Source organism: Felis catus, chromosome F1 (assembly GCF_018350175.1).
Source record: "Felis catus isolate Fca126 chromosome F1, F.catus_Fca126_mat1.0, whole genome shotgun sequence".
NCBI classification, from domain to species: domain Eukaryota; kingdom Metazoa; phylum Chordata; class Mammalia; order Carnivora; family Felidae; genus Felis; species Felis catus.
The window spans coordinates 12,450,148-12,464,853 of record NC_058384.1 but is presented as its reverse complement, the minus strand read 5'-3'; the positions used below and the strand labels follow the sequence as shown (position 1 = coordinate 12,464,853).

Genomic DNA, 14,706 nt, shown 5'->3' with positions numbered 1-14,706 from the left:
ACAGCTCAATAATCCTGGAGACTTCAGATCATTTCTGGAGTCACAAGTCTCCTGAATATGCCCAAAATTCCTTAAATAGAAGGGGTATGGAGAGAACCACTAATGGAACTTTTAACCATCAGTAATTTGTACTTTGTGATTGTTGGGTGACAGGAACTGATATCTTAGAATATATCGTGTTCCTGTAAATATTGGATACCATTGATTGTAAGATGCACTATTATTTATGAACCACTAAGAATGGAAAAAAATGCTTCAATTAAATTGTGACATGTCATGGATTATAAGACATATCAAAATTTGGTTCGTTAACCCACTTGTTAATCTGTTGAAATTTAGGGACCTGTGCACGTACATAAGACATTTGCATAAAATTTCTGGGCATTCAAGTATTTGATGATACCCAAACATGTATTCATCCAAGATCTCTAAGAACATCCTTGAACACTTGGTTAAGAAGTTCTAACACAATTATTGTACAGAGACAAACATTTTAGTTTCAAACTACTGGTTAAAGAAAATAACTGGCTAACACTGCACATAAAATGTAATAGTACTGTCCTTCATAATATTTTTCAGTAGATTTTCTTTGCTTCAGTGAATATGGATGATCCTTAACTTAAGTTGCTTACTTGATGAAGACCCTGAAAACCAGACCTTGAGAAAAGATTATGAAAAAACCTTTAAAAAATACCAGGGGCTTGTGGTAAAACAGGAACAGCTCTTACGAGGTATGATTTCCTAAGCAAAGAGAAACACAACAAAGTGCTGACTCGACATTAATTTTGTTCAATTTTTTTTTGTCACATCAGTAAAGCTAATATCATAATAATTGAAAAATCTGTACATTTTCATATGCTACAAATTCTTTTGTTTTTAGCATGGGTAATGTTTTAAGTTTCGTTCCATTATTTTTTCACCAAAAGACCTTATTCAGCTCTTAAATGTATAGACACTTATAATTCATTTATTCAGAGAGGCTTTGTAATCCAGTACTTGTCCTTTTCAATAAGAATCTAGTCTCTCAAACACTAATATTAACTAATATTAGTTATAATAATACTAACATCTTATTTAGTAACTTTGTTGCTTTCCTAGGAAATTGATATAAAAATTTTCAAAATATTTCTCTTGATTAATAAAAAATAGTTTCTTTCTGAGGTTTATTGAGAGGTCTAACAATTCAGTAGTCTGGATTCACAGTCATTGATAAGATATAGTCTTAAGAAGGTTAGTGAGAATGATGTGGGGCTTTTAAGTATGCATTCCACCCCTGCTTTGTAGTTGACTATTGATTTTTTTCCAGCCTTATTGAAATATAATTGACATATAACACTGTGTTAAGTTTAAGGTATACAATGTGATGATTTGGTACACACATATATTGCAAAATGTTTGCCACAATAAGGTTAGCTAACGTGTCCTTCACCTCACATAATTACCATTTTGTTGTGGTTATGATGAGAACATTTAAGATCTATTCTCATAGTAACATTCAAGTATACAATACAGTATTGTTAACTATAGACACCATGGTGTACATTAGATTCCTGGAACTATTCATCTTTTGTTGACCAAGGTCTTCCCATTTCCCCCGCAACACGGCCTCTGTCAAGCTTCAATCTGTTCTCTGTTTTTGAGTCCAGTATTTTTAGATTCTACATGTAAGTGAGAACATACAAGATTTGTCTTCTTCTGTCTGACTTCACTTAGTATAATACCCTCAGGGTCCATCTATGTTGTTGCAAATGGCAGAGTATCCTCCTTTTTTTATGGATGAATGATATTTCAGGGCGTGTGTGTGTGTGTGTGTGTGTGTGTGTGTGTGTGTGCGCGCGCGCCAGCCACATCTTCTTTATCCAATCATCCATCAGTGGACGCTTCAGTGAACATGGGAATGCATATATCTCTTGATTTTACTTCCTTTGGATATATACCCAGAATGGTATTGCTGGATTATATGGTAGTTTTATTTCTATATTTTTGAGGAACCTGCATATTTTCCATAGTGGCTGCACCACTTTATAGCCCTACGAACAGTGCACTAGGGTTCCCTTTTCTCTACATCCTTGCCAGCATTTATCTCTTGTCTTTTTAATAATAACCATTCTGACAAGGTATGAAGTGATCTGTCATTGTGATATGGATTTGCATTTCCCTCATAATTAGTGATGTTGAGCACCTTTTCGTTTACCTATTGGTCGTTTGTATCTCTTCTTTGAAAAATGTCTATTCAGATCTTTTGCCCATTTTTAAATTAGATTTTTTTTTTGGCTAGTGAGTTGTATGAGTTTCTTAAACCTTTTGGATATTGACCCCTTATCAAGTAGATGATTTGCAGGTATTTTCTCCCATTCTGTAGGTTGTCTTTTCATTTTGTTGATTTTTTTTTTTTTCTGGGTGGAAGGTTTTAATTTGATGTAGTCCCACTTGATAATTGCTTTTGTTTCTTATGATTTTGGTGTCATTTCCAAAAAGTCATTGCCAAGACCGATGTCAAGGAGCTTTTTCCCTATATTTTCTTTTAGGAGTTCTACAGTTTCAAGTCCTTAATCCTAATTTTATTTCAGTCCTCTCTCTTTTTTTTTCCTTTGTAGTCCAGTTAATTTTTGTGAGTGGTGTTAGGGGTACCATTTCTTTCTTTCTTTTTTTTTTTTTTTTTGTATATGAATATTCAGTTTTCCCAGCACAATTTTATTGAAGAAACTGTCCTTTCCCCTATTGAGTATTCTTGGCTCCCTTATCAAATATTAGTTGACCCTTGTATGGAGATTTGTTTTGAGCTCTCTTCATTGATCTATATGTCTGTTTTTATGCAAATACCTTACTGTTTGATGGCCATTGCTTTGTAACATATTTTAAAACCAGAAAGTATGATGCCTCCAGTTTTAAACTTTTTCAAAATTACTTTAGCTATTTTGAATCATTTGTACTTCCATACAAAGTTTTGTACTTTTTTTTCTCCATTTTTGTGAAAAATGACATTGGAATTTTGGTAGAGAGGACATGGCTCTATAGATGTCTTTGAGTAGTATGGACATTTTAATGATAGTAACTCACCTGATCCTTGAACACAGTACATCTTTACGTGTATTTGTGTCTTCGGTTTTTTTCATCAGTGTCTATTATAGTTTTCAGTGTATACATTGTTCACTTCTTTGGTTAAATTTATTTCTAAGTATTTTATTGATTTTGATGCTATTGTAAATGAGACTTTTATTTCCTTTCAGATGGTTGTTAGTGTATAGGATTTTTGTGTATTGATTTTTTTTTTATCCTGAAACCTTATTGAATTCATTTATTAGCTCTAACAGTTTTTTCGTATAGGCTTAAAAGATTTTCTGTACAGGATTGTGTCTTCAGCAAACAGAGACAATTTCATGTCTTCCTTTTCAATTTGTATACCTTTTATTTCTTTTTCTTGCCTAAATGCTTTGGATAGTTTTTCCAGGACTATATTGAATAAAAATGTCAAGATGAGCTTATTGTGAATCTTACAGTAAAAACTTTCAGAATATGATATTGTTAGTGGGATTTTCATATGTGGCCTTTGTTATATTAATTACTTTCTGTTCCTAAGAGTTTTATCATGAAAAGACGTTGAATTCTGTCAACTGCTTTTTCTGTATCTGTTGAGATGACCATGTGATTTTCATCCTTTTTTGTGTTAATGTGATTGTATTTTTTGATTTGTGTATGCTGAACTATCCATGCATTTATCCGTGGGATTTATCCCACTTAGTCATGGTATGTGATCCTTTTAATGTGCTATGCCTTCAGTTTGCTAGTATTTTATTGAGAATTTTTACATCTCTGTTCCTCAGGGATATTTGTCTATAGTTTTTTTTTTTTTTGGTGTTTTGTTTTCCTTGTAGTGTCCTTATCTGGCTTAGATAAGGATATTTAGATATTAGATAAGTACCCTTATCAGGGTAACTCTTCAATTTTTTGGAAGAGTTTGAGATGGATTGGCATTAATTCTTTAAATGTTTGGTAGTTGTCCATGTAGCCTTCTGGTCCTGGGCTTTTCTTTTTGCAAGGTTTTTGATTGCTGACTTAATCAACTCATTATTGGTCTGTTCAGATTTTCTCCTTTATGATTCAGTCTTGATAGGTTGTATGTTTCTAGAAATGTATCCTTTATTCTAGGATATCCAAATGGCTTGTAATTGTTTATGTTAATCTCTTAAGATTCTCTATATTGCTATTGTATTCGTTGTAATGTCTTCACTTTCGTTTCCATCTTTATTTCAATCCTTTTTTTTTTCCTTTGTAAGTCAATTAAAAGTTTGTCAGCTTTGTTTATCTTCTTAAAAACCCAACTCTTAGTTTTGCTGATCTTTTCTATTGTTTTTCTATTCTCCATTTCATTTATTTTTGCTCTGATCTTTGTGATTTCCCTCATCCAACTACTTTAGGCTTCATTTGTTCTTTTTCTAATTCCTTGAGGTGCAAGGTTAGGTTACTCATTTGAGATTTTTCTTCTTTTTTCTTTTTTTTTTTAATTTTTTTTTCAACGTTTATTTATTTTTGGGACAGAGAGAGACAGAGCATGAACGGGGGAGGGGCAGAGAGAGAGGGAGACACAGAATCGGAAACAGGCTCCAGGCTCCGAGCCATCAGCCCAGAGCCTGACGCGGGGCTCGAACTCACGGACCGTGAGATCGTGACCTGGCTGAAGTCGGACGCTTAACCGACTGCGCCACCCAGGGGCCCCTCTTTTTTCTTAATACACATTTCTCTTGGCACTGCTTTTGCTGCATACTTTAAGTTTTGTTATGGTATGTTTCATTTTGGTTAGTTTCAGGATATTATTTGATTTCCCTTTTGATTTCACCTTTGACCCATTGGTTATTCTAGAGTGTGTTGTTTAATTTCCACATATTTGTGAATCTTCCAGCTTTCCTTTGGTTATTGATTTCTAGTTTTAAGACATGATGGTTGAAAAAGATACTTGGTATAATAGCAACTTTGTAAAATTTGCTAAGACTGTTTTGTGACCTAACATTTGATCTATTCTAGGGACTGTTCCACGTGCACTTGAGAAGAACGTGTTCTCTGCTGTTGTTGAATGGGATGTTCCGTTTATGTCGCTTAGGACCATTTGTTCTAAAGTCTAGTTTATGTCTGCTTCCTTATTTATTTCTGTCTGAATTATATATCCATTGTTAAAAGTGTGGTATTGAAGTTCTGTAATGTTATTATATAGATGTCTCTTACTCCCTTCAGATCTGTTAGTATTTGCTTAATATATTTAGGTGCATCACTATTGGGGGGCATATATATTTACAGTTGTTATATCCACTTCATGAATTGACCCCTTTACCATTAAAAATGACTTTCTTTGTCTCCTGTTATAGTTTTTAAGTCTGTTTTGTCTGGTACAAGTATAGCTACCATTTTTTTGTTTCTATCTTTTGGTTTCCTTTTACATGGAATATCTTTTTCCATCCCTTCACTTTGAGCTTATGGTATGTGCCCTCTCATATATCATGTTACTGATTAGCATCCTTTGATTTCTGCTTATAGAATTCCTTTAGCATTTCTTGTAAGTCAGGTCTAGTGGTGATGAACTCCCTCAGCTTTAGTTTATTTGGGAAAGTATTTTGCTTTTATTTTTGAAGGACAACTTTGTTGTGTAAAGTATATTTGGTTGGCATTTTTTTTTTCTTTCAGCACTTTGAATATATCATTCCACTTAACTCCTGGGCTGTAAGGTTTCTGCTGAGAAATCTGCTTATAGTCTTATGGGAATTCCCTTGTAGGGAATAATTTTTTTCTCTTCCTGCTTTTAAAATTCTCTCTTTGTCTTTGATTTTAAATGATTTTGTTATAATGTATCTTGTAGAACATCATTCTACACGTTCTAATGTATTCTACATATTATAATGTATCTTATAGAACATTATTCTCCATGGTTGAAATTTTGGGGTGAATTATATCACGATGTACATATGTCTCCCCAGATTTGGGACATTCTCAGCTATTATTTCTTTAAGTAAATTTTCTGCCCCTTTCTTTTTCTTTTCATTCTGGGACTCCAGTGATATATAGATTGTTTTTCTTAATACACAAGCTTTAGGTTAGCTCCTCCTGCTGTGCATCTTCATTTCCAATGCCCTGTGCACTTGCATTACCTGTGACAATACCATGCAGGCCCAAGAATACACATTTACAGCATAATTAGAGATTCATCCATCTTATATGCATAGTTCATTTCTTTTTATTATTAGGATGGCCTTTCATTCATTAAGGGCTAGTGGAATGTTTCCAGTTTTGTTTTGTTTTTTTTTTTTCAATTACAAATAATGTCGCTGTGGACATTCATGTGCAAGTATTCACATGGACGCTTGCTTTCTTTTCCTAAGGTAAAATACTTTGTGATGGAATGCTGGGATCATAGGTGTATGTTTATCTTTCTAAGAAATTGTGAAATGGTTTTATGCATGATTGTACTATTTTATCTTCTCATAATCAGTACATCAGGGTTCCATTTGTTTCACATCCTCACCAACAGTTGATGTGGTCAATTTCGTTAATTTTAGCCATTTAAAAATGTATGCAGTGGTATCATATTGTGTCTTAATTTTCATTTTCATAGCAACTAATTGTATTAAACATCTCTTCGTGTGTTTATCTGTCATTTTGTATCTTCTGTTATATCATCTGTTAAATCTTTTGTTTAATTTTTTTATTGGATTGCTCTCTTATTGAATTTTGAGAGTTCTTTATTTGCATTGGATACAAGCCTTTATCAGACTTATAATTTGCAGACATTCTCTCCCAGTTTTTGGCTTATCTTTTTATTCTCCTAAGAGCATTTTTTGTAGATAAGAATTTTTAATTAAAAAAATGTTTTTGATGTTTATTTGTTTTAGAGAGAGAGAGAGAGAAAGAGAGAGAAAGCACAAGCAGGGGAGGGGCAGAGAGAGAGACATACACAGAATCCAAAGCACACTTCAGACTCTGAGCTGTCAGCACAAAGCCTGACGCGGGGCTCGAACTCACAAACCATGAGATGATGACCTGAGCTGAAGTGAGATGCTTAACTGACTGAGCCACCCAGGTGCCCCGAGAATTTTTAATTTTTATGTAGTACAATTGATTTCATATTTTCTGAATTACAATTTTGGTATTGTATCTAAGGAATTCTTTTCTAACTGCTCAGATTTTATTCTATGTTTTCTTTTGCAAGTTTTATGTCTTAGGTTTTTATACTTAAGTCTAAAAGACATTTTGAGTTAAGTTTTGTATGTGGAGTGAGGAATGGATCAAAGTTCTTTATTCTTTTTGCTTATACATATACAATTATTCAAGCATTATTTGTTGAAAACACTATCCTTTTATCCTTTATCTATTGGATTTTTTTCTATTTTTGTGAAAATCTTTTATCCATGTATGTGCATTCTCATTTCTAGATTCTACTTTGTGCTGCCCATCCTTTTTATAGATCTTGATACCAACAGCACAGTATCTTCAGTATTGTGGCTTTATAGAAAATATTAAAATGAAGTAGTATTAGGCCTCCCAATGTTTTTTCTTTTCCCCAAAGGTGTTTTTGCTATCTAGGTATTTTGCATTTTCATATTACTTTATAAGCAGTGTATTCATTTCTACCAAAAAAAAAAAAATCTGGGATATTGATTCAGACAGCACTGAATATATATATTAATTTGGGAAGATTAATAAGAAGAATCTTAACAATATGAGTCTTTTGACACAAGGATTTGTCTCTACATTTAGTTAGATCTTCTTTAATATGTCATAGTGGTATTTTATTGTTTTCAGGTTTTTCATATCTTTTGTCAGATTTACCCCTAAGCACATTTCATATTTTTCTTGCCATTCTATATACTCTTTTTTAAAAAAATCTCAAGTTTTGATTACTTGTTGCTAGTATATATAAATATAATTGGTTTTTATATATTGGTTCTGTATTGCATAGCCTTGGTAAATTCATTTATTAATTACTTCTAGTAACTTTTTTTAAAGATTCCATTATATTTTCTATGTAGATGATTATGTTTTCTATAAATGAAAATAGTTTTATCTTTTCAAATCAGGAAACTTCTTATTTAGTTTCCTTGTCATTAATTGCATTGATTGATTTTTCAAATGCTATATCAACCTTGGACTCCTGTATTAAAATTCACTTGTATTATCCTTTTTATATATCAGTGGATTAAATTTAGTAAAATTTTGTTTAGAATTTTTGCTTTTTTTTTTAAGTTTATTTATTTTTATTTTGACAGAGAGCAAATGAGGTACAAGTAGCAGGGGAGGGACACAGAGAAGGACAGACAGAATCCCAAGCAGGCTCTGCACTGTCAGTGCAGAGCCTGATGTGGGGCTCGAACTCATGAACCATGAGATGATGACCTGAGCCGAGATCAAGAGTTGGATGTTTTAACTAACTGAGCCACTCAGGTGCCCCTAGAATTGTTGCTTCTATATTCACAAAGGATATTTGTGTGTTGTTTTCTTTTGTTGTAAAAATTTCATGAAATGCTGGCTTCATAGGTTGAGTTGGGATTTATTCCATCCTATTTAACTTTGTAGGAGAGTATGTGCAGAATTGCTATCAATTCTTTAAAGGTTGGGTAAGATACTCCAGTAAAGCCATTTGAGCTCTTGAATTTTCTTTATGGGAAAATTTTAAGTTGCAAATTCAATTTCTTTAATAAGTACTGTTCACATTCTCTTTTTCTTCTTGAATGAGCTCTGGTAGCTTGAATCTTTAAAGGAATTTCTACCTTTCAGGTTGTTTTATATTATTATTCCCTTATCATCTTATTAATACCTATAGAATCTATAGTGATATAACCTCTCTCAATGCAGAAATTGATGTTATGTCTTTATGTCTTTTTTTTTTTTTACTCCTGATCTTTCAAGTTGGAAGATTATCATTTTTTAATCTCAAAGAACCAACTTTTGGTTTCATTGATTTTCTGTACATGTGTATTTTTTATTTCATTGATTTATGTTCAGATTTTTATTATTTCCTTTTCTGAACTTATTTTGGGTTCAGTTTGCTATTTTTGTAGTTTCTTAAGGTGGAAGTGGGATCATTTATTCAAGATCTTCTATACTAAAGGTGTGTAGGGCTATAAGTTTCTCTTTAAGCACTGTTTTAGAACTATCCCACAGATTTTAGTATGTCCTGTTTTTATTCTCATTTTTATTCAGTTCAAAATACCTTTTAATTCCCCTTTTTATTTCTTCTTTGACTCATAGGTTGTTTAGAAAGGAGTTATTTTGTTTCCAAATATTTGGGGATTTCTCAGAGACCTTTGTGTTACTAATTTTGAATGTAATACCATTGTCATTAGAGAAAATACTTTTTTTAAGTTTTTATGCAAATTCCAGTTATCATACAGTGTATTATTATTTCAGTTATATAACAGTGATTCAGCACCTCCATACATCACCTGGTGCTCATCACAACAAGTGCATTATTTAACCTATCCCCACATCCACCTATTTAACCTGTCCCTCTATCCACCTCCCCTCTGGTAACCATCAGTTTGTTGTCTGTAGTTAAGAGTCTGTTTCTTGGTTTGTCTCTCCCTCTTTCTTTTCCCTTTGATCATTTGTTCTGTTTCTTAAATCTTACATGAGTGAAATCATACGGTATTCATCTTTCTCTGTTATGCTTAACATTATATTCTGCAGCTGTATCCATGTCATTGCCAATGGCAATATTTCATTCTTTTTTATGGCTGAGTAATATTCCATGGTATATCTATACCACATCATCCTTACCCATTCATCAGTCAGTGAACACTTGGGGTGTTTCCATAATTTGGCTATTGTAGATAATGCTGCTATAAACATCAGGGGGCATGTATCCCTTTGAATTAGTATTTTTGTATTCTTTGGATAGTGCAGTTGCTGGATCATGGGGCAGTTTTTATTTTCAACTTTTTGAGGAACCTCCATACTGTTTTCCAGAGTGGCTGCACCAGTTTGCATTTCCACCAACAGTGCAAGAGGGTTACCCTTTCTCCACATCCTTGTCAACACCTGTTGTTTCTTGTGTTTTTTTATTTTAACCATTCTGATAGGTGCAAGGTGATATCTCAGTGTAATTCTTTTAAGTATGTTTATTTTGAGACAGAGAGTGAGCAGGGGCGGGGCAGAGAGAGGGGGGATAGAGGATCTAAAGTGGGCTCTGCGCTGACAGCAGAGAACCTGATGTGGGACTAGAACTCGAGAGCCGAGATCATGAACTGAGCCAAAGTTGGATACTCAACCGACTGAGCCACTCAGGTGCCCCTCAGTGTAATTTTGATTTGTATTTCCCTCATAAGGTGTGATGTTGAGCATCTTTTCATGTGTCTGTTGGTTATTTGGATGTCTTCTTTGGAAAAATTTCTCACGTTTTCTGTCTATTTTTTACTTTTTTTTTTAATTTTTCTAATCACTAACTGAAATTGAGTCTTTTATTATGAGTTCAGGCTACAGATCCCCGTAAGATTAATAGGACTTGTAACTTCATTGCCGGTAGAAACATCAGAAGTTTTCATATCACATCATAGTTGATGTAGATACCTTTATGTTCCTTAGTATTTAGAAAATTATGGCCATTATCAGATAAGCGTCTATATCTTGTTATTAAGTATGTCAGTAATGCAGCACATTTATTTCTGTATTGCAAATTGATTCTTTTTTTTTTAAATATGAAATTTATTGTCAAATTGGTTTCCATACAACACGCAGTGCTCATCCCAACAGGTGCCCTCCTCAATGCCCATCACCCACTTTCCCCTCCTTCCCACCCCCCATCAACCCTCAGTTTATTCTCAGTTTTAAGAGAATAAAAACTTATTCTTATGGTTTGCCTGCTTCCCTCTCTGTAACTTTTTTTTTCCCCTTCCCCTCCCCCATGGTCTTCTGTTAAGTTTCTCAGGATCCACATAAGAGTGAAAACATATGGTATCTGTCTTTCTCTGTATGACTTATTTCACTTAGGATAACACTCTCCAGTTCCATCCACATTGCTACAAAGGGCCATATTTCATTCTTTCTCTTGCCAGGTAGTACTCTCTTGTATATATAAACCACGACTTCTTTATCCATTCATCAGTTGATGGACATTTAGGCTCTTGCCACAATTTGGCTATTGTTGAGAGTGCTGCTATAAACATTGGGGTACAAGGGCCCCTATGCATCAGCACTCCTGTATCCCTTGGGTAAATTCCTAGCAGTGCTATTGCTGGGTCATAGGGTAGATCTTTTTTTAATTTTTTGAGGAACCTCCACACTGTTTTCCAGAGCGGCTGCACCTGTTTGCATTCTCACCAACAGTGCAAGAGGGTTCCCGTTTTTCCATATCCTCGCCAGCATCTATAGTTTCCTGATTTGTTCATTTTAGCCACTCTGACTGGCGTGAGGTGGTATCTAAGTGTGGTTTTGATTTGTATTTCCCTGATAAGGAGCAATGTTGAGCATCTTTTCATGTGCCTGTTGGCCATCCGGATGTCTTCTTTAGAGAAGTGTCTATTCATGTTTTCTGCCCATTTCTTCACTGGATTATTTGTTTTTCAGGTGTGGAGTTTGGTGAGCTCTTTATAGATTTTGGATACTAGCCCTTTGTCCGATATGTCATTTGCAAATATCTTTTCCCATTCCGTTGGTTGCCTTTTAGTTTTGTTGGTTGTTTCCTTTGCTGTGCAGAAGCTTTTTATCTTCATAAGGTCCCAGTAGTTCATTTTTGCTTTTAATTCCCTTGCCTTTGGGGATGTGTCAAGTAAGAAATTTCTATGGCTGAGGTCAGAGAGGTTTTTTCCTGCTTTCTCCTTTAGGGTTTTGATGGTTTCCTGTCTCACATTAAGGTCCTTTATCCATTTTGAGTTAATTTTTGTGAATGGTGTAAGAAAGTGGTCTAGTTTCAACCTTCTGCCTGTTGCTGTCCAGTTCTCCCAGCACCATTTGTTAAAGAGACTGTCTTTTTTCCATTGGATATTCTTACCTGCTTTGTCAAAGATTAGTTGGCCATACTTTTGTGGGACCAATTCTGGAGTCTCTATTCTATTCCATTGGTCTATGTGTCTGTTTTTATGGCAATACCATGCTGTCTTCATGAGTACAGCTTTGTAGTAGAGGCTAAAGTCTGGGATTGTGATGCCTCCCACTTGATCATGGTGAATAATTCTTTTTACATGCTGTTGAATTCAATTTGCTAGTATCTTGTTGAGAATTTTTGCATCCATATTCATCAGGAATATTAGCCTGTAGTTTTCTTTTTTTGCTGGGTCTCTGTTTTGGGAATCAAAGTAATGCTGGCTTCATAGAATGAGTCTGGAAGTTTTCCTTCCCTTTTTTATTTTTTGGAATAGCTTGAGAAGGATAGTTATTATCTTTGCTTTAAATGTCTGGTAGAATTTCCCAGGGAAGCCATCTGGTCCTGGACTCTTATTTGTTGGGAGATTTTTGATAACTGATTGAATTTCTTCACTGGTTATGGGTCTGTTCAAATTTTCTATTTCTTCCTGCTTGAGTTTTGGAAGTGTGTGGGTGCTTAGGAATTTGTCCATTTCTTCTAGGTTGTCTATTTTGTTGGCATATAATTTTTCATAGTATTCCCTGATAATTGCTTGTATTTCTGAAGGATTGGTTGTAATAATTCCATTTTCATTCATGATTTTATCTATTTGGGTCCTTTCCCTTTTATTTTTGAGAAGCCTGGCTAGAGGTTTATCAATTTTGTTTATTTTTCCAAAAAACCAATTCTTGGTTTCATTGATCTGCTCTACATTTTTTTTTTTTTAGATTCTATATTGTTTATTTCTGCTCTGATCTTTATTATTTCTCTTCTTCTGCTAGGTTTAGGGTGTCTTTGCTGCTCTGCTTCTATTTCCTTTAGGTGTGCTGTTAGATTTTGTATTTGGGATTTTTCTTGTTTCTTGAGATAGGCCTGGATTGCAATGTATTTTCCTCTCAGGACTGCCTTCTCTGCATCCCAAAGTGTTTGGATTGTTGTATTTTCATTTTTGTTTGTTTCCATATATTTTTTAATTTCTTCTCTAATTGCCTGGTTGACCCATTCATTCTTTAGTAGGGTGTTCTTTAACCTCCATGCTTTTGGAGGTTTTCCAGACTTTTTCCTGTGGTTGATTTCAAGTTTCATAGCATTATGGTCTGAAAGTGTGCGTCGTATGATCTCAATTCTTTTATACTTATGAAGGGCTGTTTTGTGACCCAGTATGTGATCTATCTTGGAGAATGTTCCATGTGCACTCTAGAAGAAAGTCTATTCTGTTGCTTTGGGATGCAGAGTTCTAAATATATCTGTCAAGTACATTTGATCCAATATATCATTTAGGGCCCTTGTTTCTTTATTTATTTCTCTGTCTAGATGTTCTATCCATTGTTGTAAGTGGAGTATTAAAGTCCCCTGCAGTTACCACATTGTTATCAATAAGGTTGCTTATGTTTGTGATTAATTGTTTTATATATTTGGGGGCTCCCGCAAAGACATTTGGGCATATAGACATTTATAATTGTTAGCTCTTCCTGATGGATAGACCCTGTAATTATTATACAATGCCCTTCTTCATCTCTTTTTACAGCCTCTAATTTAAAGTCTAGTCTGTCTGATATAAGTATGGCTACTCCAGCTTTCTTTTGACTTCCAGTAACATGATAGATAGTTCTCCATTCCCTCACTTTCAATCTGAAGGTGTCCTTAGGTCTAAAATGAGTTTCTTGTAGACAGCAAATAGATGGGTCTTGGGTTTTTTTTTATCCATTCTGATACCCTATGTCTTTTGGTTGGAGCATTTAGTCCATTTACATTCAGTGTTATTATTGAAAGATAGGGGTTTAGAGTCATTGTGATGTCTAGGTTTCATGCTTGTAGTGGTGTCTCTGGTGCTTTGTGGGCCTTGCAACATTTCACTCACAGAATCCCCCTTAGGAGCTCTTGTAGGGCTGGTTTAATGGTGATGTATTCCTTCAGTTTTTGTTTGTTTGGGAAAACCTTGATCTCTCCTTCTATTCTGAATGACAGACTTGCTGGATAAAGGATTCTTGGCTGCATATTTTTTTCTGTTCATCACATTGAAGATTTCCTGCCATTCCTTTCTGGCCTGCCAAGTTTCAGTGGATAGGTGTGCTACTACCTGTATGTGTCTACCTTTGTATGTTAGGGCCCGTTTATCCCTAGCTGCTTTCAGAATTCTCTCTGTATCCTTGTATTTTGCCAATTTGACTATGATATGTCGTGCAGAAGATCGATTCAAGTTATGTCTGAAGGGAGTTCTCTGTGTCTCTTGGATTTCAATGCCTGTTTCCTTCCCCAGATCGGGGAAGTTCTCAGCTATGATTTGTTCAAGTACACCTTCAGCCCCTTTCTCTCTCTTCTTCTGGAAATCCTATGATATGGATATTGTTCTGTTTGATTGCATCACTTAGTTCTCTAATTCTCCCCTCATACTCCTGGATTTTTTTATCTCTCTTTTTCTCAGCTTCCTCTTTTTCCATAATTTTATCTTCTAATTCACCTATTCTCTCCTCTGCCTCTTCAATCCATGCTATGGCCACCTCCATTTTATTTTGCACCTCATTTATAGCATTTTTAAATTAATCATGAGTATTTTTTAGTCCCTTGATCTCTGTAGCAATAGATTCTCTGCTGACCTCTATGCTTTTTTCAAGCCCAGGGATTAATTTTATGACTATTGTTCTAAATTCTTGTTCCATTAT

General features: G+C 34.5%; 2 protein-coding genes across 18 annotated transcripts in view; both read left to right on the top strand.

Annotated features, from left to right (window-relative positions):
* Positions 1-14,706, top strand: part of SELP (selectin P) — a 1,134,746-nt gene that overhangs the window by 746,835 nt on the left and 373,205 nt on the right. The gene's annotated exons all lie outside the window — the stretch shown is intronic.
* The window catches only part of KIFAP3 (kinesin associated protein 3), a 174,705-nt gene that overhangs the window by 42,316 nt on the left and 117,683 nt on the right, over positions 1-14,706 (top strand). For all 6 annotated transcript variants that reach the window (XM_019821595.3, XM_011290890.4, XM_045049120.1 and 3 more), the window contains one exon: positions 633-731. In XM_019821595.3, coding sequence (XP_019677154.1) covers positions 633-731 — 99 coding nt within the window. The remainder of the gene's footprint in view (positions 1-632; positions 732-14,706) is intronic.